At 39.5% G+C, this 26902-nt stretch overlaps 1 protein-coding gene across 8 annotated transcripts in view; it reads left to right on the forward strand.

Annotated features, from left to right (window-relative positions):
• The window catches only part of ptprt (protein tyrosine phosphatase receptor type T), a 295874-nt gene that overhangs the window by 43840 nt on the left and 225132 nt on the right, over positions 1–26902 (forward strand). For all 8 annotated transcript variants that reach the window (XM_051074478.1, XM_018702965.2, XM_051074474.1 and 5 more), the window contains exon 2: positions 4127–4252. In XM_051074478.1, the coding sequence (XP_050930435.1) occupies positions 4127–4252 (126 nt within the window). The remainder of the gene's footprint in view (positions 1–4126; positions 4253–26902) is intronic.

The raw sequence follows: 26902 nt of genomic DNA on the forward strand, positions 1-26902 counted from the left end.
TCCTATTGAAATGTCTCAGTTTGCCACCTTGAAACAAATGCATGCACAGAGCATTAGCACTCCACTCTGTGAAAGGTAATTCTCATTCTGCTTATTAGGCTGTGGTGAGAATGTTTCTTTGACAGCCAAACAAATTACATCTCAACTGCAGCGACAACAACAAGGAGACGTCCTTGTAATTTCTCTGTTGGCTATTAATTTGTCAACAATAACTGCCGCTGTTTTAATTAAAAAAAAAAAAAAAAAAAGGAAAATTAGGATGAAAATTGTCGTTGGGTCTATTAAGTGGAGGCTTGGAATGACTCATTTGAAAAGTTTGAAGCAGCAATGCGGTGACCAAATGCCTGGAGAGGCTTTCTGTCACAGGTTTGCCTTGCAGAGCGGCAGATATTGAAGGAAAAACGGTCAACAAACTCATCAGCATAGATGAAATATTTAATTTGTTGTCGACCATCAACACATTTCTTCTCCTCTCTCTCGGCTAAAGTGGATTTGTTTTTGATAAATTAATTTATTTCGCAACCACAGAAAACAAGGTGAGAGGTTCATCACAGCCATTCAAAGCTTTCCAAAATAGTCATGTTTGTTTGCAGAGGATTTGTATTCAGAGTTTGTGTTTATGCTTTAATATAATTCAGAGTTTACTTTTGATTAATACAACCCAAACTTTAATTTTCAGCTACTTTTCCAGAATGAGATTTTTTTTAACTGAAAATGTCTGTAATGTGGTCTGGAGTACAAACAACATACATAATACAATAAGGCAGGGATGAAGTCCAGTGGTTAAGGAGGAAGTTGCTAACATTGGGGAAGTTAAAACACTGTGGTTGATTTACCTGGCTGATGTGTTTCGTTGTCATTCAGGGAAGTGGTTTATTCACACCAACAGACAGACTCATCTGATTAGCACTGTGATGTTGTGACAGTTGGATGGAAGATGACAGCAACAAACAGCAGAACAAAAACACTGACAAAAATAAACAACAGGGTTAAGTGAAATATTGATAAACATGGCTGACGTCAGTTAAAGAATGATCAGATCAAGTGGTTGTTCCCTCTGTGTGTGTGTGTGTGTGTGCGCACGCTCTAGTCGACATATCAATATTTTATCATATCGGTTACAGGAATGTTAATTAGAAGAGATGAAGGGATTCTGCTTGTTTTGGTGTCATATTAATGAACACACACACACACACACTAACATATGCACACACCCCTACAGCTACTTATGCACACACATATACATACATGAGCATTATATGTTTATGTATGTTTCTATCTGAACTTCATTCAGTCTCCATCACAAAACACACAACAACCCACACACAGACACACACAGATACTCATGCTCCCCATCAGACCACAGCAGCAGTGTTATGTTTTCATTATGGAAACTTTCTGAAACAGAATGTGTGTATGTGTGTGTGTGACTATATTTGTGTGTTTGTGTCAATGAGATGCAGGGAGAGGAGGTGTTGTACTGATTTTCAAAACTAGATTAAGGGCATTGACACACACACACACACACACACACACACACACACTGGCCTACCGCTGTGAGCCACTTCTCCCTCTCATCCCCTGATAGTGGTCTTAAAATTGCAGATCTGATATTGAATATTGATGCTAGATCCCCCACCCCCCTTGCCTGTTTATAACTCTGTTCTAATGAGATCACTTTGATTTCTTTTCATTTCTAATGAGATCACTGAACAACGAGGGGCCAATAAAGGCTAATTATCACAGTAGTGATTAATTTATAACAGCTCTTTTCATATCTGTAAGAAAAATAGTGTTTTTCCTGGTTTCCACCCACTGCTGGAGGTTGTTTTTCAGCCAGAATACAGATAGAAGAAGGATCATTTTCTGTTCAATCTCATTTCCCAGTTGATGTAAGTCTTTCTAGGGCATAATCACATCTATGCCATACATTTCTTGCATTTTACGTTTTAGGATATATAGTATGTGATTGAATACTGTTGCCTGTGGGGCTGTGAGGTCAGCACGAGGCAGACTCCAGAGGTTTCAGTCAAAGTCCAAAAGAGTGGTTTATTTACTGTGGTGTGTTACACATGTAGCTCAAGAGAAAATTGGTAAAAAAGACAAAGTGGTTAGGACAAATTCACTTAAATCAACACAAGCTAACAAAACATGACATCACAAAGTGGAATAGTTTGCTGTTAAACTAAAGTATATGAAACTAATTAAATTAAAAAGTATTTTAATTAATATCATCACCCAGTCACATGACATTACATTTGCTACCTATCACATAAATGCCAACCATGAAGGACAGTGTATCAGTCCATAGGGGACTTAATCATGGCCAGTACCAGGACAGAAATTCAGCCCTGGACATACCCCCCCCCCCCCCCCCCGGAAAGGGGCTCCTTGGGTGGGGTTGATGAGGGTTGAAACATGATTGTGATTGGCCAGTGAGCACAGTCATGGAGCATGCATGCAGTGAGGGTCGGTTAAAACCTTATCGATTTTTTTTTATGGTCCCACTGATGCCGCAGCCCACAGAGATTTGTCCAGGCGTAGTCTCAGTGGCCAGTCAGTAGCCCATAGTGAACTGCTACACTGAAGATATATAAAGTACATCGATACAATACAGATCAACAGTCTTCAGAAATGATTTGTCATGTGACATGTAGGTCTCTGAAACTTTTGTCCAAATATTGATCATGTTCTCCTTTTACTTACTCAACATTTGCTAAAGCAGATGTTTTACGTAGAACTCTAAGTGGACTAAATGACTCACCAGGTCCTCTGGCTGTGGTTTCATTGTATAATCTACAAACAAGTTACTATATGAAGACAGAACGACAAGAAGTTTTTCTTTTGTTCCGATGAGGTCTGAACTGACAGATGTGCCGTTAGGAGATCACACAGGAAGAGTAAGCATCAAGTGATTTCAAGCAATGACGTTCCCCCATTTCAAATGCTTCAAAACAAATTAAAATGGTTGTGTGTCAAAGCATATGTCTAATTAGGGAAGTGTGTTTATGTGCTGATGTGTGTGTGTGTGTGCAGTGCTCTAGGCTAGCAGAGAAGGCTAATACAGTGGAAAATGTGTCTTAGCTGGGCCATGAAATAACGATGAGACTGTGACTTAATCATGTTGACACATAGAGCTTTCTCTTCCTCTGCCCCTCACTCGCTCTCTCATACAAAGGCATACTCTCTCTCTTTCTGTTATTCTTTCTCATACACACTTTCTCTCTCCCCTTCTGCGCTCCACTCTCCTCTGATAGACTATGACAGTGTCTGTCTTTTCACTGGCTCTTTCAATTCATGCTGATAACTTAATTAGTATAATATTGTTAACAATATCAAAGCAGCTTATAAAAGCTCTATTTTCAAAACAAAAAACTTAGAAATTCAAATCGTATTGAAGTGATTAAAGCTGTGGTTTAAAAGCATGTACTGGGTTAAACATTTAATCACAAATGTGGTGGATAACACAGCTTTTTATTGTATCAAATCCCATTTTTAATTATTTTTATAGCTGGAATTATCCATTCAATGGTCTTTTTAATGTGTAGCACACAATGTGACGCCATTAATCTTCAGTCCATATTGTGTTTGGCTGCACTTGGACAGATACAACAGTTGCATTGCTCTTACGCTACCTGACGACTGTTTGCTGCCCCCAGAGGTCAGTACACTTAAAAACTGACCTGCTGTCACCAATAGTGACCAATAACCAAAAGTAATCCATAAGGCCTTATGTTAGCCAGGGAACTTGAGGAGATGTGTCACATCATTTATCACACTCCACACACACATTTTAAGGATTATGTCCTGAACACCTGCAGCTTTAAAAGAAAAGTTCTGATGCTTTTACACACAGGGAATATGTATAAGGTGTTATTATTGTTTTTCTTCTTACTTGTTCTTTTTTTGTTGTTTGTTTTCAGTCATGTCCTGGACAAAGAACGTGCATATTTTACTTCTGCTTTTCTTACATCAGTTTAAATTTGGGAGCTTTCCATGCAGAAGTCAAGTCTGAGGTTCAACTCTGTTGAATTGTCTGTGGAGATGAAACCTTGACGTGATTGCTATGTCAACTTTGTACGCTGTGTTGTACTGTAATTAATTCTTTTTTTCATTCTCTGTTTAGGTGGCTGTACATTTGAAGAGTCGTATAGCAGCTGTGGGTACAGCGTCTCTCTGGGAACCAATGGATTTACCTGGGAACAAGTCAACTCCTGGGAAAAACCAACTATGGACCCTGCCCTGCCTACTGGTAGGATTCTGCATTTGTCTCTCTGGGTTACGAATAGTCTGTATTGTCCATAGGGCAGTCTAAGACAAGGGGACAGGGTTACGATGAAACTTATTTGACTAAGGCAGCTGTATATTCTTTATGACAGGGATCTGTCAGTGTTATTCTTACTTTTCTGTGCAAGTTGCTGCATGAACAGTCTTGATTAATGTTCAATATGTGCTCTTTTACAACTGTCAAGACACAAAAGTCTGTGTACATTGGTGGAAATGGTGTCTAGTTTTTGAGGGTACATTAATTTCTATTTTGAAATCACATGGAGCCACAAAACACACCTTCTTTGGCTCTTTAATTTTCAAGCTACAAACATTATCTTTACATTGGCTGAATATAAAGTTTAACATTTTAACACTCTCACTGTCTGCCACAGGAGAAAAGGTTACAAGGATAACTCGCCTTTCTCTTTATATCCCCATCTCTCCGTCCATCCATCTGAGTTGGCAGACTGATAAAACTCAGTAGACAGCTCGTGACGTGACCCCAGCTGTGTGTCTCTCTCTCTCTCGCTGCCCGTCAAACACCAAATGGCAATCAGATGGCCCGTCTATCCGTCTCATTCTCTCACACACTTCTGCCCTTTTGCTCTTACTCGCCCACTCTCTCACACACACACACACACACACACACACACATGCATGTCTGTCTCCCCATTTCTCTCTCTCTCACACTTTCTGTCTCCTACATTTCTCTCCCTCTGTCTATTTTGAGTCCTTTCTCAATTCACTTATTTGACTGACGTGACTGTTTATCAGAAACTGTTTCACCAAAGCAGCATTAAAATTCACCAGTATTCAAATTATGAAAAAGCCCGGAAGGTCATCCTCTCTCTTTTTTCTCTTTCAAACTGGATGGATCTGCCACAGTATTGAATATGTTGTTAATATCTAACACAGCTAAGATCACACCCTCGCTGGTTTGACGATATGATGGAGACAGGAAATGATTCAGTTGTGATTTAACTGTAGATTCTTGTAGATTCCAATGTTACTGTGGTCAGATAATGGTGCCAGGGCAATGATTGTTGCACTCAGATAGAAGAGGTCTGGCTTGGTGATAATAGAGCTGTGAGTGTTGTGTACAAAAGAAGCTCCTCTGAGCCGCCCATAAACTTCATGCAGACCTGATGTTTGACTCAGCTGCAGTAACAGGTGCTGTGTTTGTTGACAGATGTGGTTCTGTATATGAGTGGAGGGAGGGAGATGCAGACTTCACTGTTGATTTGCTGCTGTACTGCTGCCTCAGTTGGTTAGTTTGCCTGCATTATTGTGTGATTTTCAGAAAGTATTAATATCCTTTACATAAATGAAAAACAATCGTGGCAGTGGTATTCCCTCAGCTCTGGGGTTCTGTTTGGAGTCTGTATGATATAGTGGTTCAAAAATACCAGAGTTATCCTTTAATATCACCACAGAGAAGTTGAGTATATTTGTATTTTTTACTTGCTCACCATGTCTCTAATCATTAATCGTATCATTCTCATATTACAGCCAACAATCCTATAAACCTCCCTTCTTCGCTCTCACTTATATAAATTTCTTTCAGTCATGTCAGTTATTGCTCTCATACATCATTATCATCTCTCCTTGATTCATCTATCTTTTCCCATCATTGTCTCTGACATGTCAGAGGTGGTGGGAGAGGAGAGCGTTCAGCCTCCACTCACCACACCACGATCTTGTTCTGAAGATCTGATGCGACTGAACGCACATGAGCATTATGCCGGTCCGACTCTCTTTCTCTGTATATATGTCCCATGTCAGTTATCTGTCTCATCTATCGTTGCAGGCGGTGGTTGTCAGGGGCGATAGCCATCACAGCCTATAAGCCCTTCTCATCATAGGCAACTCATCGACTGAACGCTGCCTTGACAGCTATAGATCTGATAAAGCAGGACCAGAACAAATTGTCTGTCAGTCTCTTTGTCCTCTGCTGTTCTCACACTGGACCTCAGATTGGTTAAATTTGGTTAAGTTTGTAGTTTACAGTTTTCACACAAACAAAACAAGTACACGTCTATCTATCTATACAAAGCTCAAAATGATAAACAAATGGTGAACAATGAGACCTCATTCTATTTGAAAAATTCAAGTACTGTGCAGAACATCTGACAGCTGAATTACATACAAAAACCTTTCAAAGATTTCTCTTCGGTCATCCTAACCGACTGCCATCTGATTACATCACTTGGCTGTCAACATATGTTCATGTGCCTTCTATCAGCAGACTGCTAGATTAAAGCAGGTTTACGTGAGGTGTTTTAGAAAAATATTATATTATAATATTATATATTCACTGAACAGTTACCAGAAACTTAGACATGAAGACAGAGGGAACAAAAGCAAAAAGGACACTGGTGGAGAACTCCTCCATCGCTGCTGAGCACAGAGAAAGCAGACAGAAACTGTCGTGTCAACTACATGGTAACTGTGGAGGGTCTCTGACCTTTATCAGCTATCCACCTGATTTTGGCAGAACAGACTGTTTTGTTATAGTCAGTTTAAATGCTGGAATATTTTAAGGGTACACATCGATATTCAGGATTGTGTGGATTCCTCGTGTTTTCCAACTGTATGTTTCCTCTTTGCCACTGGTTTGGGTACAGCATATTACATGCATGCAGGGTAAAAGTAAGCCCTCTGCTTTTGTCTCTTTGCTTCCATCATCGACACGGTTATCATATAATCCTCTTTCTCGCCTCACCTCCATAATATTGATGTGGTTGATACAGTTATCAGAGAGCGTAACCTACACTCGACAGCTTGTAGATCTGACGAGATTGGATTGGCACCATCGCTCTCACCATCTCTCTCTCTCCAACTCCATTTAGACATCGTTGTCATATAGTCCATAGTCCTGCCATTATAGATCTCAGGCTTAAGCGTGATTGGATTGGAATGGGTTTGTTAAGTTCTTCTCTCATCATCTCTGTATTGACGTGGCAATAATATAACCCGCACCCCTGACAACTCATAGATGTGACAATATGACATGAGTGTTTTTCTATCTTCCATCACCTCGGTATAGACATAATAATCTTTTTGAGAGTTGTTAAATCTTATGTTAAACATGTTTTATGTATCCCACTACACAATAACAACAACAATAGAACATAAATCAACTAACAAACAAACAAACGAAACATTTTATCATGTAAACCCACCCCCCACATGCCAGATGGCAACACATATATTTTAAGCATGTAATGTTTTGCGTAATCTGGATAAGATTTCATATTTTCCCTGTAATGTAGGGAGAGACTATATGATAAATGAATTTATTTTTCTCTGTTTATTGGCTTTTTTAAAAATATGATTATATTCAGCTGCTAAGCTTGACTGACACACACTCATAAATGCACCTCTGTATGCTTAGCTGGGCTCTGACTAGCATTTTCAGGATAACAATAAACATGAGCCAGAAAAAAAAATGCCACCGCAGTAAATTTATTTCGCTGTCAAACTTTCACAAACCTGCAAATCGCCAAAAGAAAAGAGAGGCTTTTTGGGTTTTTTTTCCATACTCCTCACTGCCCGGCCCACAGCACACACAAACACAAACACACACTTATATCTCATACCTCTTATTACCTTCAAACCCCAGGCTGAGCGAGACAAACTCACATGAGCAGCAAACATCAAACATCAAAGCCAGTCGATGTTTTCAGCACCCATCAACATGGCCACAATCTGAGACGTGAAAAATGATCAGAGAGAGAAAGGGGGGTGGGGGGAGTTGAAGTGAGGAGGAAGGGGAAGAGCGAAGGTAGAGAGACAGGAAAAAAGCACCCAGGAGAGGTGCGAGGGAGAGAGAGTTTAGAGGATGATTGATAGAAATCTTTTAATACATTAATAAATCAAGAAAATTCTTCATCTGTGTACTTCAGCATCATCAGCATATGAGAGCCTAATCAAAGAAAAGTATGTTTGAACTGATATGTGATATATATATGACATATATGGTGCATGTATGTTGTGCGAGTGTGTGTTGATGTGTGACACATTAATTTAATGTCAAATAAAAATAGAGACTGCATGTCTCAGATATAAAAAAACTATGTGATTGACAAAGAAACCTGCTGGGAACACCTCATTCATGAATAAAGAATGAGGAAAAAATGGAGATGGCAGACAACAAAAGGTAAAGGAAAAAACCCACACAATTGAGGTTTTTGCAATTTTCCTCCTTTTTTTTTTTAAAAAAAAAAAAAAAAGCAGAAATAAAAAGGAAGATGAAGACAGACAAAAATGGAGTGAAAACGCAGACAGAAAGTGGGTTCACGATCGACGGGAGGCAGAGGAAAACTGAGAGATACCTTATACTCACAGCAGAATACAAAGAAAGACTTCACAGGGCCATGTAAATGGAAAAAGACACAAAAGAGATTGACAAAAGCAGACAGACAAGCATCCAGATGGATAGATGGAGGAGACAGAAACTGTGAAAGAAAGCAAGAAAAAAACAGGAGACAAGGACAGAGACAAACTCACAGACTGACACAAAGGCACAAAGAGTTTTCCTCTATGACTCTTCCTACCTTCAGTGACTAGTCAGTCTGTTTGAAAAGGCAATTTCCAAGACAGACAGGTGAACATACGTAATGTCTTAAAAGTTTGGTGAAGTGGAGGCAAAGGCCATTTTTATTTAAAGCTGTGTTATGTGGTCTGTGACCACTGGAGGACTTCTTAACAAATGCACAGAAATCCAGTCTCGACTGTCTTCCCTCCAGATGCCAGTGGAAGCTTGTTTTTGTGGTTGTGGAGATCAGTGAGGCCATAATATGCACATCTATGTATGAGCAACCAGAGAACCAAACCTGAGAGCTAAAAAAGGCAAATAAATTCTGTTATGTTTGTAGCTTTCATTTCTTTATTTCAAACTGTGCCAGAGCTGCTACATTGTCGCATGACATTATTAGCCCTACTAAATAAATTAGTCTTACAAATACTATCATTGCAGATTATGGGTTTGTTAGCTAGCCAAATAGGCAGGAGGCTATAGCTAATACTAATGTACATAGTCATTTAAACCTTCTTTACTGTTCATCAAGCTGAGCTAAGAATTTATTCATATCCTCTGTTGTTGTTGAGAATGGAGGTCCTTCAATAAGTGACACAAAAACCCTCTGTTGTTTTAATTTGGCCTGTTCCTGCTGTAACACATAGTGAAACACATTTGAAAATGCTTTTACTGTCTCAGATACAGAAACAAAGAGAGCTGGAGAGACAGAGGGGCTCAGGTGGGAATGGACAGAGACTTAATTCTCTCCCAGAGAAGGAGTAATCAAAAAGGAATAGACATCCTTCTCTCTTATTTAATCTCTGAGGCTCTGGTCATCTCTAACAAAAGCTCCCAGCACCTCAGACCTCAGTTTGTCTGGTCTTTATTGTTCACGTTCTACTGCACATATGTGTTTACTTTCTCCTGTTGTCTTTCTTTCCTTCTGGTCGTGTATCATATATTTATTTGGACCATATAGTCTTTGTGAATGTTTTATTTTTGGCCGTCTTCAGAGCCTCAGAGCTCCCCATCTTGCTCTCGTTGTGTGTGTCTGTGTTTTTGAAGTCAAAACAACAACAGGAATGTGTTAATTTGTGGTTTGAACAGTGACAGACAATCTGTGTCTAGCCTTCCTGTGAATCAGATAGAGCAGATGAAGATTTAATGATCCCTGAAGGGAAATTGGGCTTTTGCAGCAACTGAGACAAGGATACAGTTAAGAAGAAAATGTGGAGAGTAATTACAAGAGATGAAAACCCTGTATTAGAAATAACAGACACAGATAAAAGAGTCTTTACTGACAGATTTACAATTTATTCATAGTGTCATGAATATAAAATTATACAGACAATGTTGGCTTCACACATGGAGCTGGGACTGAAAAGCTGTATGCGAATTCTTAGCTTCCAGCATAATCACACATGCACATGGAAGAAAGACATGTAATCTAAGACGTGTAATGCTTAAGAATATTCATATGCTAAAACATTACATATGGGGAAACATTTAATCAGGAAGGTCAAATGTGCATTGTCAATATTTAATATTATTCTTTTAATATGTTTGTACAAGCATTCAGACACAGAATGTAAACATTAGATGATAGACTGATAGAAGAGCTCATGTACAGAAATGTGTGTTGTTCTTTTCCATTGTTTGGCAACATTTACAGGCAGATATTGGAGATATTGAGGACCTATACAATGTGCAGTTTTGCTGGACAAAAGTTGACAGTCATGAAAGAAATGCAGTGAAATCTCTGGTCGTCAAAGATGGTGGTTTTCGAATGGCATTGTGAGACACATTCACGATGTATGTCCGATTCAGAACTTTGATGACTGAAAATGGTCCGCTTCAAAATTCTGATAGTGTCCAAAGAGACTAACCGCTGTTCCACACGTCTGCACAGCCAGTTGAAATATTGGGATGGAATCACAATGAGGCATTGTAAGCATTTCTTAAATTGTTGCTTGCCCTTTGTTTCTTTTTACAATGTTCTTCTTTGGTTGAAGTTGGACAGAGCTATCCTGATAATTACACTAAACCTCATCACACCAGTGGCATCAAACAAAGATGTAATTGCACAGTCTGTGCGTGCCCACAAGTACACGAGGTAATAACTATGCTACAGACACTATGTGCATATCTACAGATTCAGTTGTTCTGCAGGGTGTAAACACTCTGTCCTGTGTACTGAGTCCATCGGTCCATCATGGTCAGTCAGTCCTCACTCCACCACCACATATCATTCTTCTTTTTCTCTCTACCAGCTGCTTTCTTGTGTAGTGTAAGAATTTCAGTTAATGCAGTTTTTACTGAGTCTCTTATTTTCTTAGTTTCACTTTTCTCTGTCACATTTTTGCATGAATCCCCACTTTGCTTTGGCGTTTTGCAGGCTTTCGAAGGTTTGACAGTCTAATTAAATATACAGCTTTTTCCCCTTCTCCTTGGGGTTTTAGGTTATTTTATAGAAAGCTAGCCAAAGCTCAGCTAACAATGCCAGAGGTTTGTGTGCATTTGTGTGTGAATGTATGTGTGTTTTTTTTGTTGGTGTACCCTGTCATTTGTAGTGTTGATGTGTTGATGTTTGCACCGACTGACAATCCAGGACCCAAACCGTGCAGAAAGCCTTACAGCTCTGCCTGTCTTCACTCTTTTCTTTTATGACTTTCATTTTTTTCTCCCTCTCTTACCGCACCTTCCTTCTCCCCGACACTGATTCCTCCCGAGGCGTCTTTGTCCTAAATTTTCCTCTCAGTTTCCATTGGTGTTATTTTTTTTAGATTTGACAGCTTGACAGAAAAGTATGTTTGAACTGTGGTGAACGTCTACGGTTGTATTTTGACATTTTTTTTCCGCATCTGTGTGTGTTTTCATCTGTGTGTGTGTGTGGGTTGTGTGTGCATCTGCTCGTCAGTGCTGCCTCTTTATTTTTCCTTCGAGAGGCTGAAAACAAATCAGTACTAATCAGAGAGTGCCTTTCCATTCAGCTGTGACACATATTTAACACACACACACATCTATACACTGTCACAAGCTGAACTGCATACAGAACACACACACACACACAAACTATCATGCCTCGTTTAAACTGCCATCAGTAATAGACTTCTGAATTATAGCATGTCACAGCCATATTGCATTAATCGTGAATGTGTGTGTGTGTGTGTGTGTGTGTGTGTCAAGTAGCTGCTGATGGGTACAGAGGTTAAATATCCCGTCCTCTTTTTTGGTCGGCTGTGGTGATTCGAGGGCCCTTGTCGCAGCCGACTTGATTGCATTTGTGATTTGTGGGCGGAAGGTAAGCAGTGAGGTAGGGCTGGAGAAATGACGAATGGCGCAAAGCAGTAATAACACATTGACAGGGTGACAGACAGCCGCCGTGTAAATCCCTACATTTATTTTCCCGCCCAACATTCAAGTGTTAACAGAGAAAAAGCTGCAAGTGATTAGGTTTGGGTTCGGCTGTGGAGAGGAAGGAGAGGGAGCAAATGGCAGTTGGGTTTTCTACCCAGTCGTCTTTGAGAAGACTCCACACTGCTCCAACCATATGTTACCCTCTCTGTTTAACTGCAGAAGTATTAATAGGTAATATGTATATTTCAACCTGGTTTGTTTCCCAGTGTGTGTTTACTTTGAATCAGACTCAGAAACAAGAGATTGCAATGATCCATGTAAAAATCACATCTACTTGGAAAGCTGCACCAGTTGCCCTGAGTCCTTGTTTTCCTGTATCTCTATAATGGGGGCAAAGTTATCAGGACTCATTGAGTCATAATATCACCAATTACACCAAGCTGAAATTTACCAGAATTATCCTTTAAATCAAAGATAAAATCTTGTAATCTTGTAATCAATAACCGATAAGTTATATCAAACTAGAAAGGGGTCGAGTCTGTTAAGGGCAAAGATGAATATATTAAGTTAAATTATTTGTTAAATTAAGTTATCTTTAAAGTGATGACTGTGGAATTAATGATTGTGTGGGACAGGTCAGGCTAGTCTCATGAAATAGCTTATGAATAACACACCAAGTCATTTCTTGTGTAATTTCACACTGTGTTTTTAACCCCTAATTCCCCCCCTCAGCCTGACCATGACCAAAAGGGTCTAAAGTGAAATGTGAAAAGTGTTGAGACTGGCTTGAGATTTGTTCGCAATCCCGTGAGATCACGTTGGACAAGTAATCACACTACTTTTCTGTGTCACATTCTAGATAATGTCTTCTGTGCAGTGGGCACATAGACACTGCAGACTTAATCCTTGCATACGTCTGCATGCCAAGTGGCCTGATTAATGACAGGCAGGATATTTAACTGCTTTATTAAGGAAGCAACAGGCCTTGAGCAAAGTAAATTAAATTATAATAATAACGAAATAACAATGTAAGCATTGTCTCCAGTCTGCATCCAGTGCTTGTTTGTGCACATAGAGAAAAGGATCAGTGTGAGAGAAAGGAACAAGCTGGGTTGCAGGATTACTCAACATTATGTTGATAGAGAAGAAGTCTAAGTCCATGTATCAAATCACATGGGTTTGTAATGTGTAGATATGATAATGTGCATACATAGTTTTTGGTCACCTTGAACAGTTAAACTATGTCTAATCATGCTGGCAATCAGTCAGGACAGAATCATACCATAGAGCTCCTGTCATTCAGGTAAGTAATTGTAATTGGGGAATAAAAATAAAAATTCCTAATATAAAGAATAAAAAAGAAACTAACTTTTCTTGGCTAAATAAAGCCAAGTAAAAAGTCCTCTTAAATTTTAAACAGCACTTTCCTTTTAGGATAAGCAAGGGTGATTTTGAATCAAGGCCCCCACTGAAACGTTGCTCTGAGACCTGTATGGAGCTGTCAGTCTCTTTCAGAGTGAAGCCATTATAGCAGCGTTATACATCCACAGAGAGAGTGTGAAATGAAGATAGATGTATTACCTGACTGGTAAAATCCCTTTGTAACTCTAGAGCAGATAGAGCTGTCAGTGACAGACGCGGAAATGGCAGCAGGAGATAAGAGAAATAGAATGAAGGGAATGGAAAGGATGGGAAGATGAGCGAGTGATGGAGAGAGCAACAGGGGGGAAGAGGGGACGTGAATAAACAGTTGGCTGAATAGATCATTACTATATATGGGTCGACAAGGTATGTCAGGAAAACACAAGTAATGAGGAAATGGAATAATTTTGCAACTTCATTTCCACATTTGTTTACATTTGCTGTTTACATTTGACTTTGTGCCTATCCATGACATACAGTTATGGATTCAGTTGTGGAAAAAGTAGCACAAGAGGAGGAAAATGAGTTAATGGTGAGGAGATGGTGAGGAAAATAACATGCAAAGAAAAAAGCAGTGAGGGATGGATGGTTTTCTTTGCACAGTTTCTCTTTAGAGTTAATCTAATAGGACATGTTTTGTCCTTGTCTTTAGTGTGGATTGGATTGGCTCTGTCTTGAGACAATCTAACAATTTGTTCTTTCTCTTCAGTGTTTCTCTTTCTTCTGGCTCTTTCTTTGACCCCTGCCCAAATTAATCTCTTCCCACTAGCCCTTCACTGTGGAGAGCCAGTACACAGGCGGTCACACTCACAGCTGTGGAGGGCAAGTAAACAGTGACCCAGTCTCACAGCAAAATAAAAGTATCAAATTATCCACAGAAACTTCTCGAAACACTACACTACATGTTTCAAACACTAAATACATTGTTTTGTTCTGACTCTCCACTTCAGTTGCTCGGATCCAAAGTTTAATAGTGTGCCTCCATTTTACAAACTAGTTTCAGAGAATCATGGTTATGCTACAGCTTCTCCTGGTGCAAGCAGGGTGGAGTGGACAGGGTGAGAGTATGGCTGCTATCTTTAGTATTAGTTGTAGTTTGTCATTAGGGTTTACACTGAGATACACTTGACTGTGACTGGTTATTTACATTGATCAGCTGAAACATTAAAACCACTGACAGATGAAATGAATAACATTGATCTCGTTACAATACAATGTTCTGCTGGGAAACCTTGGGTCCTGACATTCACCCAGATGCTACTTTGACATGTACCACCCACCTGAACATTGTTGCAGATCAAGTATGGCCTTATAGAGAAGACCACACTGGCCTTAGAAGCATTTAAACACATTAGAGTAAAGAAATGGAATTTAAAAAAAATCAAAGACCATCAACATCCCATTAACTGCTTGTCTGGTGTCTATCACTTGCTGAAGTGCCGCATCAACAGATTAATGACTTAACAATCCATAAACTAGGGTATCATGGGGTATCACTCCCTGGACTTTATGACTGATATTTGACTGACTAATATTTATGCTGGTCCACATGCAGTTTTCTGGCAAAAACAAAACACAAACAAACCATTAATGATATTAATATCAATAGATTTGCTGTGTATGTGTGTGTTTGATTAATTTGAATACCAGTGGACCACACACTGCTTTTGGGCTGTCATTGCTCCATAGCAGTGTGTGTTTATAAGATTAATTAAAATTACATCAGATCTTTTCTGTTTCTCATTTTTCATTTTCTTTAAACTCCACTCTCACTCTCTGTTTCACAAACACACTATGCATGTGCATGTGAAGGCTTTTATATGCGTCTAGCTTTTTCCAAAGTAAACCAGGCAAACAGCAGATTGAAAGAAATAACACGCACATGCAACACACCCCACACGATTTATCAGGGGGAGCAATAAATGCCCATTTTTAAGACCAAGCCACCATATAAAAGCCTTGGATCACAGAAGTAATGGGTCCCTGTAGGCCAGTGATAACTCTCTGTGTTTATACGTGAGTGTGTATGTGTGTGAGACAGAGAGAGAGTGAAAGGGAGAGAGAGAGAGAATGAGGCAAACTGAATGGGACAAACACTGAGAGAAAAGGCAATAATGTCTGAAAATGACAGACAACCTGGAAGAAAAGGGGGGTGATAACCACCACAAGGAGAGAGAAAAGCACAAAGACATCATCGACAGCCTCTGTTTCATTTTCCATCTCTGCTAGCTCCATCTAATCTGAGCCCCTGATGTTTTTCTTTCTTCATTTGCAGTTAGTGGTTAGATTATATACCCCACACCCAGCTGCGGGCTCCATATTATGTGCGCAAAAGTCAAATGTGCTATTGAGCTTGCTGATGGTGTGTGTGTTTGCATGTGGCTATCAGTGAGTGTGCAGTGGCTATAAAAAGTCAGTTTTTGATGTAAAGAAATGAAACCAAGATAAATCTATTCAGAACTGTTTCTACTTTTAAAAAGAATTTAAAATTTAAGTGAAAAATAAAATGATGCACTTAGGAAAAAATAAGATGGTTGTATAGGTGTGCATACGTAATTGGGGTTGTGGCTGTGTTCAGAATCAACCATCGCCAAGTCACATTCAAAGTCATGTTAAATAGTAGTCACACCTTCCTAATCAGTTAAGACAAATCTGATGTGATGTGAGCTGTCCCCATAGGGTTTTCCTGACATCTTCTTAGTTGCATCCTTCTGCAAAAGCCAGAGCTTCTAAAGCACGAACAAGAAAGGTATCAGTCAGGAGAAGAGTACAAAAGGCATTGGGTATACCAAAGAGTGCAGTGAAGACACTCATCAACAAGTGGCGAAAATATGGTACATTACCAAGAACAGGACATCTTTCCAAAACTGATAAAAAGACAAGGAGATGGGAGGTCAAGGAGGCTGCCAAGACATGTGACAACAATTTCCCATATTCCTCAAACAGTATGTCTGAAAAACAAACACTAGTGTAGTCTCAAATCAAATGACTGAAGGTTTAAACTCTGGTGCATGCAACATGTAAACAACACCAACATCTGAGCCAATGATGTGTCCTCCTTTCTCAGCTGCCATTTTCCAAAATGTGAAAATACTTTGGTTGCCCCTCCCCTTTCACTACAAAGCCAAGATGACGGCTGTTTTAATCGCACCATCCTCCCAAACCCACACGAAAAAATGTGTCAGTCTGATGAGACCAAGGTTGAACTTTTTTGGTCATAATTTCTCCCAAAAGGTGTTTGTTTCAAAAACAACACAGTACATCACCAAAGAACACCAAACCCATGGTGAAGCATGGAGGTGGCAGCATTGTGATTTGGGGCTCTTTCTCTTCAGCCGGAACCAGGGCTTTAGTCCAAGTGGATGGGATTATGAATAGTTCCAGATACCAGGCTTTTTGTGTCCACTGTATGTCTTTACAATGCAGCATCGGTGCTGGGTTGTAAAAATAGCAGTAATAGTCCCTGAGTGATTTTCTCCTTGAGGCAAATGGGAGAGGAAATAAGCTCTTATAGGAAAATAAGTGTACATGTCTCATGCCGTGTACACACTTTTAATCTAATTTCTTTTCTTGCTTTTCAAGTGTTAAAGGAAAAAAAAAATCTAAAATTACATTTTCTTTACAAACTGTTTCCTGTTACTATTTTTATTGTTATTTTGTCCATTTCCTTCTGTACTGGAAACTACTTGCACAGAGTACTTTGACATAATAATGAAATAAGTTATCATAAATCATGTCACAAGTTCAATAGCAGTTCAAATCAATCAGAATTTGATGTTTTACCATATGGTTGCAGAGCCAGACCGTTTACACCTGTGTTGATTGGAGGATGAGGGTATTTGAGGATGTATTTCAAAGACTATGTCCATTTCACAAAACGTTTAGAGATGGTGTTGATGAAAGCAGCTTTAAATGTTCTGTGGACAATACTCTAGGTATAGAGACATATAGTACTTGCCAAGCATAAATGCTGGGATAAAAGCTTCATTCTGGCACACTGTCTGTTATGAAAAACATTTGGTGCGTGAGATTCCTGTCAATATTTAAAAACCACAGATTGTTCTACCAATAACAAGCTTCTACTCCGTAAGCAGATGCTTTGAGATGACTCAACTTTGTGAAATGCAGCTTTTTACGAATGCAACGCATACTAGAGGCCTGAGAAATAATTTTACACACATGATGGTGCATGGCAGAGGGAAATGAATACATTATAAAAATTGCATCGACTACACACAGTGCACCAGATATTATTTATAGATAGATATAGGCACAAACACAGGCTCACTAAGGGTCACATGGACATGAACATGAGCAAATACATGTAGGAAAACGTGGAAGTGGAATTTATGCACATGGAATTACATGAACAAACTCTTGCACAGACATGGAGACATATTACTGTTATTGTATATTGATGGGTGCAAGGCAATCTGTGAAGGCAGTAAAGCTGGCAGCAATAAAACATGGTTGTGCCTTAAGTCTATCATGACCTGGGTGTTGACCGGAATGAGGACCATGAAATTTTCATGGCAGGTTACCTGCAGTACCCAGAGAGATGGACCATAATAAGTAAAGCAAAGCACTAATTCTGCCAGAACTCGAGGTTTCATTTCCACCTTTAGAAACAGCGTTAATAAAAATGTTATGGCACACAATGCTGTAGATAGAAATGGCCAGTGTGTGGAAATTAGGATTCTGTTGAATCATGCTTCATAACTCAGTCATGGACTGAAAACAGCATGTTTGAATACCGCCTTTTCACTCTTTACCCACACTGAGTTGTTCTGTAAACACTTACAGTCTACTGAAATTATTATTGACTAATAATGACAATAAACTGTTCAGTTTCAGTATTTCATATGCCCACTAGCATATTAGTGGGGTATTAGCCTGTGGAGTTCTCAAACTTCTTGATGTTGCAGCCTTTAGTTGCAGTAATTAGTCATTATTAATATAATTCTGGTTCATAGTGGTAAATAATTCCAAGATGTATCAGCACAGCTTTTGAGGGTTTACATGTATTTGATTGGGCCAGGAGTGCATGAAAGTTGTTTACCTTTAGTTTAAAGGTGTTTTATATAGGTTTGTGCCATCCCTGGATGGCCAACATTAGCATTAACTGTCTAAGTGGTATTATGAGATGGAACATGGCTAACTAAACTTTTCTTGGATGTCAACAGAAGTTTTCTTGGATTAAAAAGTCTTGCATGTCAAAAAATATAAACATAAGCAGCAAGGAACATCCAAATGCTCCAGGTATTGGTCATAATGGAGCCTTGTATATGAGAGGAATAGCAGCCATGACATTTCTGAAGGTCACAGCGGACAGACATTATCCAGACAGCATTTCTTTGAAATGTTTTGCAGTGAAATTGCCTCATTCATCAGGCTGATCATCCCAAGCCATCCCATCATTATTTTGTCTACAAATGCATTTACTTTGCTGTTTATTGTATCATTTCAAACCATTTTCCACTTAGAGCGAGTGAAATTTGTGTTTTCCCTGTTTGCCTTTGTAATCTGATATGTCTAATTTGCATGATAATACATGGATGGAAACCCAGTCTTAGCAGATGTGTCTGTGTGTTCTATTTGTCTTTCCTAGTTTTTCTTCTCCTCTTTTGTTTTTTCTACTTTCTTAACCCCACCCATCTCTCTCTCTCTCTCTCTCTCACCTTCTCTCTCTCGCTCTCTCTCTCTGCATGACTTCTCAAATGAGGCTTGAGAAGGCAAATAACTACGATGGGAAATGTGTTGAAATGCAGAAGTCATTAAAAACCCAATTACCCACAGGTTCAGTGCTACAGGGAGAAGATCAGGGAATAGTGGAGAGCAATCGTAAACCCAGTGATATATGGAAACCAAATAGCTGTGTGTGTGTGTGTGTGTGTGTGTGTGTGTGTTTGTGTTTTCTGTATTAGTGTAAATGTGTCAGTTGTGTGAGCAGGTCTGCTAATGTGCAGGCCACTTTGTGTCCATAGATTTTGTATTTCTGCATGTGGATCAGTGTTTAAGTGTGCGTCCACTTGTGTGTGTGTGTGTGTGTGTGTGTGTGTTCGTTCGTAAATCAACGTCCCAATGAGAAATGGATGTTTAATTCACTGTGTCATAAATCTGTGTTGCAGGGAACAATATTAAACTTTATTACCATTTTTCACGTTCACTTTACACTCCCTGAGAGTCATCTATCACTGAGAAAACACACACACACGCACACAGAGGTAGATAGACAGTTGAAAAAAGAGCACGCAAACACATGCAAACACATTTATGTATTCTGTATAAGCCTGTGTGTTTGGGGTCAAATATACCTGGCTGCAGACACATTCTGCATCTCTGGCCATACAGAGGTTTTATCATTTCATTCCACACACACACCATCATCCACTTGTAATTATCTTTAGACTCCAGAGACACGGGGAAAGATCACATTATTACACTCGTCACATACACACCTCTGATCCACACACACACCACACACACACACACACACACACACACACTACACTGAGCGACTCATCAGGGTCATCTTCATTAAAGGAAAATACCACCGAACTTCTGCTGTTTTATGAAACTTTTATGAAAAGACAAACTAGAGTTTTGACTGTGAGATAAATAAATAAACAACTTTGATGAATTTAAATCTGCTGATTTATCACAACTTGTGCATTATTTTTTATATAGTTTTGGCCAGGACCACCATTGGTTATGATGATATTTAACTCACGAAAGTAAAAGTAAAAGCTTAGGTTGTGGAAAGTCAGCATTTTAGCCAGAAAGTTGAACTAGGTGGTCTGTTTCTATCTGTTATTTGTATTTGGGCATTTGGCAGTAATTTACCATTTTGTTATTTTGCCTAAGTGAGTGTGTTGGCCTGGGGTTTATTTGCATGATAGCTTGTATTTCTTTAAATGAGATCAGATCTCACTAGATAACACTACCCTTTAAGACTACTAATCACAAGTTTTTGTTGCAACAAGGACGAGAGTCCAATTACCGAAGTTACTTCAGGTTTACCCCTTGGGGCCAAATTACTGGTTACTGAAGGGACAAAGATTTACACATCAGAAATGTGTTTAACTAAGACAAGTGAAACAAGAGCTGCTCTGAGGTCTGTGTAGACAGCTGGACTGGTTGAAATAGTGTATTCATCAGACGTGTACGAGCTGGATGACTAAAAACCATGGCTGAAATGTAGAAACATTAAGAGGCTCAGAAGCAGAGAACAGCAGCAACGCAACGACAGCCAAATACTTTGACTTTCTCAACTGTTGGCCATGTGTTGAGGTTTAATTGTGTGTCTAACTGTATCGTAGTGTGTGAGAGAGAATAGGTGTGCTGTACACGATAGCTGATTGCAGTTCTGGACAGACTCCCAAAAAAATACTGAAACATCAGCAGCTTAACAGAAATGGATTCTCCTCTCTTTCATCTCTTTTATTGTTCACTTCTTCTTCATTTTTTTGATGGCTTTCATTTATATCCATTTTGTACTTTATCTGCTCTTTCAATTTCCAGTACTTTAATAGTTGTAATAAGTGGTCCCTCACTTTCCTTTTCTCAATCTGTTGCTCTCTCCTCTCTTCCTCTTTCTTTTCTTGTCTCTCTTGATATATAAAGACACCTCCGGCCTACACACTGTTCTAGCTGTATGTTGTTGCCTCTGACGCACGCACACACACACACACTGATGGATGAGACACCCAGGGGGCAGAGTAAAACACAAGACAACCTCCCATCCATTGTCTCTAGTGTTAATGGTCACATGCTCAGTCTTCGATCTCCTATAGGTCATCCCACCCCGTAACCTGCACGGTGAGGGCTTTTGAGATTTAGAATTCCCACAGATCAAAACCTAGCACTGGGATTTACTGTACAGGTTTACATGTCTATAGCTGTGTGTGTGTGACTTGTAGGCTCACTATTGATTAACTATCTATGAGGAAACAGAGAGGTTTTCCCTAAAGGCCTGATCAATAACGCCAATCTCCCTGTCTTTACCACCTTATTAGGGAAAGGATTATAGCGGCTTCACAATGGCCTGCAGGCACACGTGTCTGTGTGTGAGACACTTCATCCATTCCTTCCTTATTTAACAGCAGAACAGACTCCACAGTTTGAATACAGATGAGTGTGTGGGTTTGCACACATCCACGTGTGTAGATATACTCCTTAGACATTTTTTACAGCAACTCTCCCAACCTAAATGATAAAATAAGGTTGTTTGTAGTTGCCTTTGAAAAATTTAGAGTTTTCTGCCAATGCAAGATTGTCTTGAAAATCCATCAAAAAACCAAAAACAAAAACCTGTGTAATGGTTTTAGAAAACATTGGCAAAGGAACATCAGATCAGAAAATGATCTTATTGGTAATTTTAAAAGGGAATAAAGACCTATTCTGTCATTTACAGTTGTGTCAACATGCATTTCCCAGTAGAAGTAAGGTCTTGCTGATTGGCAACTATAGTCAGTCTGTTAGAAACAGGTACACACATATCCACACTTCACCTGACACATGGAAAAAGACTGCTCCATCCACCTCAGTATGCTGATGTGTGAGTCTGTGTAAAAGTGCTGAGGCGGAGCTTCAGAAGGGGCAGCCAGCCAACAACATGTTCCTGTATCTGATCCAGATAGTTACACTACAGGGTCCCTTAACTCATTCATAATAAACCTCTGTGGGTACAACATCATCCTCCTCAGCACCGTTATATCACCTGTGAGCATAATTAACATTTTGATATGTCGGCTTCAGTACACCTCAGATGCTTGTTTTTAGCAACCTCCTGCTTCTCATCAGGGAGCTTCCCACTACAAAACCAGTTTGTTACTGGTGGCCTTTGGGCAGCTCCACTCCATCATAAATCTACTTATGCTACCACACCACCTTCTCATGGGCCCGGCTGGACCTTTTGAGGTTTTCCTTGTCTTTTCAGAGAGCTTTAGCTAGGTTGCAAACCACTGAAGCTGAGAGCCTGTAAAGTCCGTCGAGACATTGTGTATGATATTTGGCTGTAGAAATAACTGACTTAATAAAAGGCAGTAAAACAAATCAACTGATTTTAAGGAGAATGTTTGGAGCATGTGGGGAAATTGAGGCACCACTGCAGTGCTGCTCATAACCCCTTCAGTACACAACCATTATGGGGACTTCATGAGTAAGCTTCCATCTTTTCACACAATAGTAGAAATAATAGACATAATATGATATAATGTACTTTGCTCCAGATGAAACCGTACAATTCACATAAAAGAACAATCAGTGTCTTTATTCTGTGAGTGAGTGCTGATTTTCAATTCTTAACACAGCACTTCAGTTAATAAATACATGTTACAGCCTGTGAAAATTCACTTCCATTGTGTAAGTTCTGGTCACTATTCAGTCACATTGGAATAACAGACACACAGAGTTTGTGAATAAGAAAATGTGACAGAACAGTGAGATGAAGTACAAAAAACAGCCACAGGAGCCGTGTGACAGACGTTTCCAGGCCACATGTGGACACGCATTGTCTCACCACGCCATCAAATCACATCTCCCTATCGCCAGATTTCAAAAACCCCCGTTGAAATTACAAATGTAAACCGAGCCCTTTAGATGCTGAAAGAACTGTAAGAGATTCTCACTCAGAGCTCAGAGGACGTCTTAATCCAAAAGACGACAGACACAAAACACCCGATAAGGAGAATGAAAGAGAGATTTAAGAGCTACACAGCCAAGAAAAAAAAAAAAAAAACCAAAAAACAGCACGCTTCGAGCAGAGACCCCAGGGAGCCATTTGAGCACATCGTACTCTCTGAACATCTTGCGTCGATGTCGTGTTTCAACAGAAAATCTGGGGATGTAATTGATCTATTAAAGAGCGATTTAGTCTGTGCTTCTTTCTGCTTTGTTGCACAAACTCCTTTCATGTCTGAAACTCAAAACACCATTGTTTTGTAAAAAAGTTTGTTATGGAGCTTATCTAGATTTTAAATAGAAGTTTTTTTTCCTACTTCTTCAGGTTGCTGAGAATATTTCATGTTATTTGATAGAAATGTAAATATCATGCAAATATATCACATTTGTATGCATATACAGTACATAAACCTATCTTTGTTATATATTAGATGCGTCTCTGACAACCCGTACAGAAAAAGCATCATAGCAGGCATTTCCTCAGGTGGGAACTGACCTTTCACCCTGTCCAGTGCTGGCACTTTGACTAACCCACCAGGCTGCCGACGTTTGCTTTGTCATTGTGTTTTTTTCTTTAATTTGCCTCCTAAATTCCCTTTTACAACCACGTGTTGGCGAAGTGTCAACATTTGGCTTCTGTATTTTGTACAAATGAAGAGAGCCAGCCAACCGCAATGTAAACCAATGTAAATGCATTATGGAAGCTATTTACGAGGTTTGCAAAGAGTGACAAAGTTTTCCAGGCGCCCACCACACAAACACACGCACAAATACACACACCTTCAGAATCACCACCTGCTCCATTTGCTGTAATAGGGGTAAATGAATTAGATTTTGATGCTTTAAAAGCTTTTTCTTTCGGCTCATATTGAAAGTAAATTTCACTCTAATGGTGAGGTGTCTGTGTTTACAAGCCACTGATGATCGAGAGAGACAGAAAGACAGAGGGGGAGAGAGTTAAAAAGGGGAGGGAGAGACGATAGCAGAGAGAAAGAAGGATGGATTATAAATGGATTTTGAAAAAGAGACGGACAGGGATGGCGAGGAAAGAGAGGAGGATGGGAGGTGTAGAGGATGAAATGGAGTGGGGAGGGGTTTGAGAGTGTGTGTTCGCATTCAGTCAGATAAATGAGTTGTTTGCATTTATGGTTTGGCCCATTGCCCTGATAATGGCACTTCAATTATTGATTTGTCACTTATCAGATTACTGCAAGGCTAAGAGACAGGGGGAGAGAGAGGAATGGGGACAGTGCAGTGATAAGAGATGAGATAAAATACAGCAGCAAAATAAAGATGGAAAAAAAAAAGATTTTAAATGAAATGGAATTAATTACATGGATGAGTTAAATCTCAAGATAGTTGACGAGGCTACAGAACCCTGGGTGAATGGAGGGGTGTGTAGGCACATGGATGATGGATAAATGAGCGTAAAGGAAGGTAAATGAACGAGTGTTGGCAGAAAACCAAATGAGCAATCAGGGCATAAAGAGGACAACTACCTTTGTTGGTGTGTGTGTGTGCTCACACACCTGTGAAGTGTATATCCTGTAACTTTATCTATATGGGATTTATGCATATTTGTGTGTGTGTGTGTGTGTGTGTGTGTGTGATGACACTAATGCAGGGCCATTACCCATTCAGGGCGCAGAACATATGGGTTCCACCTCTTGTGTGTGTGTGTGTGTGACCTCAGGGACGATTGGGTGTACTAAACATGTGAAATGGGCCAAGGACCAATGTGACATTTGTGTGTCTGATTCCCTTTAATGTGCCTTACATGATGATGATGCTGACGCCGCTGATGATGATGATGTTGGCGATGATGATAAAGATGAGCGGTTTTACCCAACAACAGTGGATTTTGTCATCCAGCTTCAGTCACGTCTGCACCACAGCTGATGCCCCCCCCACCCTTATCCCCTACCACCTTTTCCTACATGACTGTCATCTTTCTTTACTCTCTTATTCAGTATTTATTTTAAAATGATTTACATGCATGGAATGTAGTAATTTAAAGCAATATTTAAGAATGTTAATACAATATATTCTTAGTTTTTCATCTCCTTCTTGGCATTTGGATTTCTCATTCTACCTCAGTCCCCGTATCCTTGGGATGATCAGAGAAGCAGAGATAGAACAACATAGAGAAATACACTCTGTTTCTGTCAGTTATAGGAATGTATGAAGCAACCTGATGCTAGTAATGGAATTGTAAATGACAGCTAGCACGTCCCCAAACGATTTTAAGTATGAAGGTGGGGGTGATTGTTGTGAGTGTGCTCTCCTAGTGTGTGAGTGTGTGATACCTTCTTGTTTTTTTTTGTTTTTTTTAAACCAGCATCCCACACTCCTCACAACCAGTGTTCTGCTCCTGTAAAGGGACTCAGTAACTCCCCATCCCTCCCACACACACACACAAAATAGAAACACAGGCAGTGACATATTAACACAGAATCACAGTTTGGTGCAGAGTAAAGGTTTATTTTTCTCCTTTTGAAACACAAAGAACACCGTAAATATACCCTCTTTTAAGGTAAACGCCTGTATAATCTTTTTATTCCTTAGATTCAGTTTTTAGATCATATCAATATTCTGTGTAGTCACATCAAGTGAAAATGTGCATTTGAATATGTTGTATCAGCTCTTTATATGTTATGTTCAGCCTCTGTTCATCTGTTTACAGTATATGGTGAGTCATTAGTTCAGTCTTACTGAATTTGCCTTATGATACGAACCAGAGAGAAGACATTGTTTTGTGTTTTACAGGACCTAAAGAGATGAAGCTCTCAGAGTTACTGTTGTAAGTGAAAGGCTGATGGATAATGAGTTCCGATGAACAATATTTATCCTGTTCGTTTAGATAAAGGAACTGAACTCTGACCAAAGCAGTCATTTCTTTGTTTACTCTAGGAATTAAAAAGGCTTTCAGAAAATGTGGGTTTGAAAAATGCTGGGTGTATGCCTTACAGCATTAACCCACTTATTAATCTGGACTGCACTGAGAGCAAGACATAAACTTTGCCAAGTCACTATTTGGTTAAAAAATCTGGGTTTGTGTGTAGGTGTGTGTGTAAGTGCAGTCAGTTCATGTATGTGTATGTTCATTCTCACCTTGTGTGGACATAAGAATGGGTGTGTATTCTGTTTCAATTCAATTCAATTCAAAATGTGTGTGTGTGTTATGTGTGGTTATTGGCTGGCCTTTATTACTATTGATCTCTGTGACCCACCCTTTGTATTGATTTGAGAAAACCCCACTGTTAACCAGGTTTTCTCATTTCTCTTTCACACACACACACACACACACACACACGTCTGAGAAATAAATAACTCAGTCATAGTGCGAGTGCTGTGGCTGACCACACAAGTGTTGCAGGACATTTATATCACAAACTCTTAAGGCCTTGGCAGCTCAAACAGCCTTTATTCCTGGACTCTTAATAATCTATCTTACACAGTATATCACAAGCTTTGAATTTTAAGTTTCTATCTGCAGTGCAGCTCTGAGACTCTGGGCTTTGAGATTGGACATCACAGCTAGAAAAAAACTTTTATGTACTTTGTACAGTATATTTTGAAATATTTTTACATAAAAGGGCTCTGAACAGAACGCACATGAGCCTAAACTTTAAAAGATCAAAGATACTTAAAAAT

Source organism: Lates calcarifer, linkage group LG12, assembly GCF_001640805.2.
Source record: "Lates calcarifer isolate ASB-BC8 linkage group LG12, TLL_Latcal_v3, whole genome shotgun sequence".
Classification (NCBI taxonomy): Eukaryota; Metazoa; Chordata; class Actinopteri; family Centropomidae; genus Lates; species Lates calcarifer.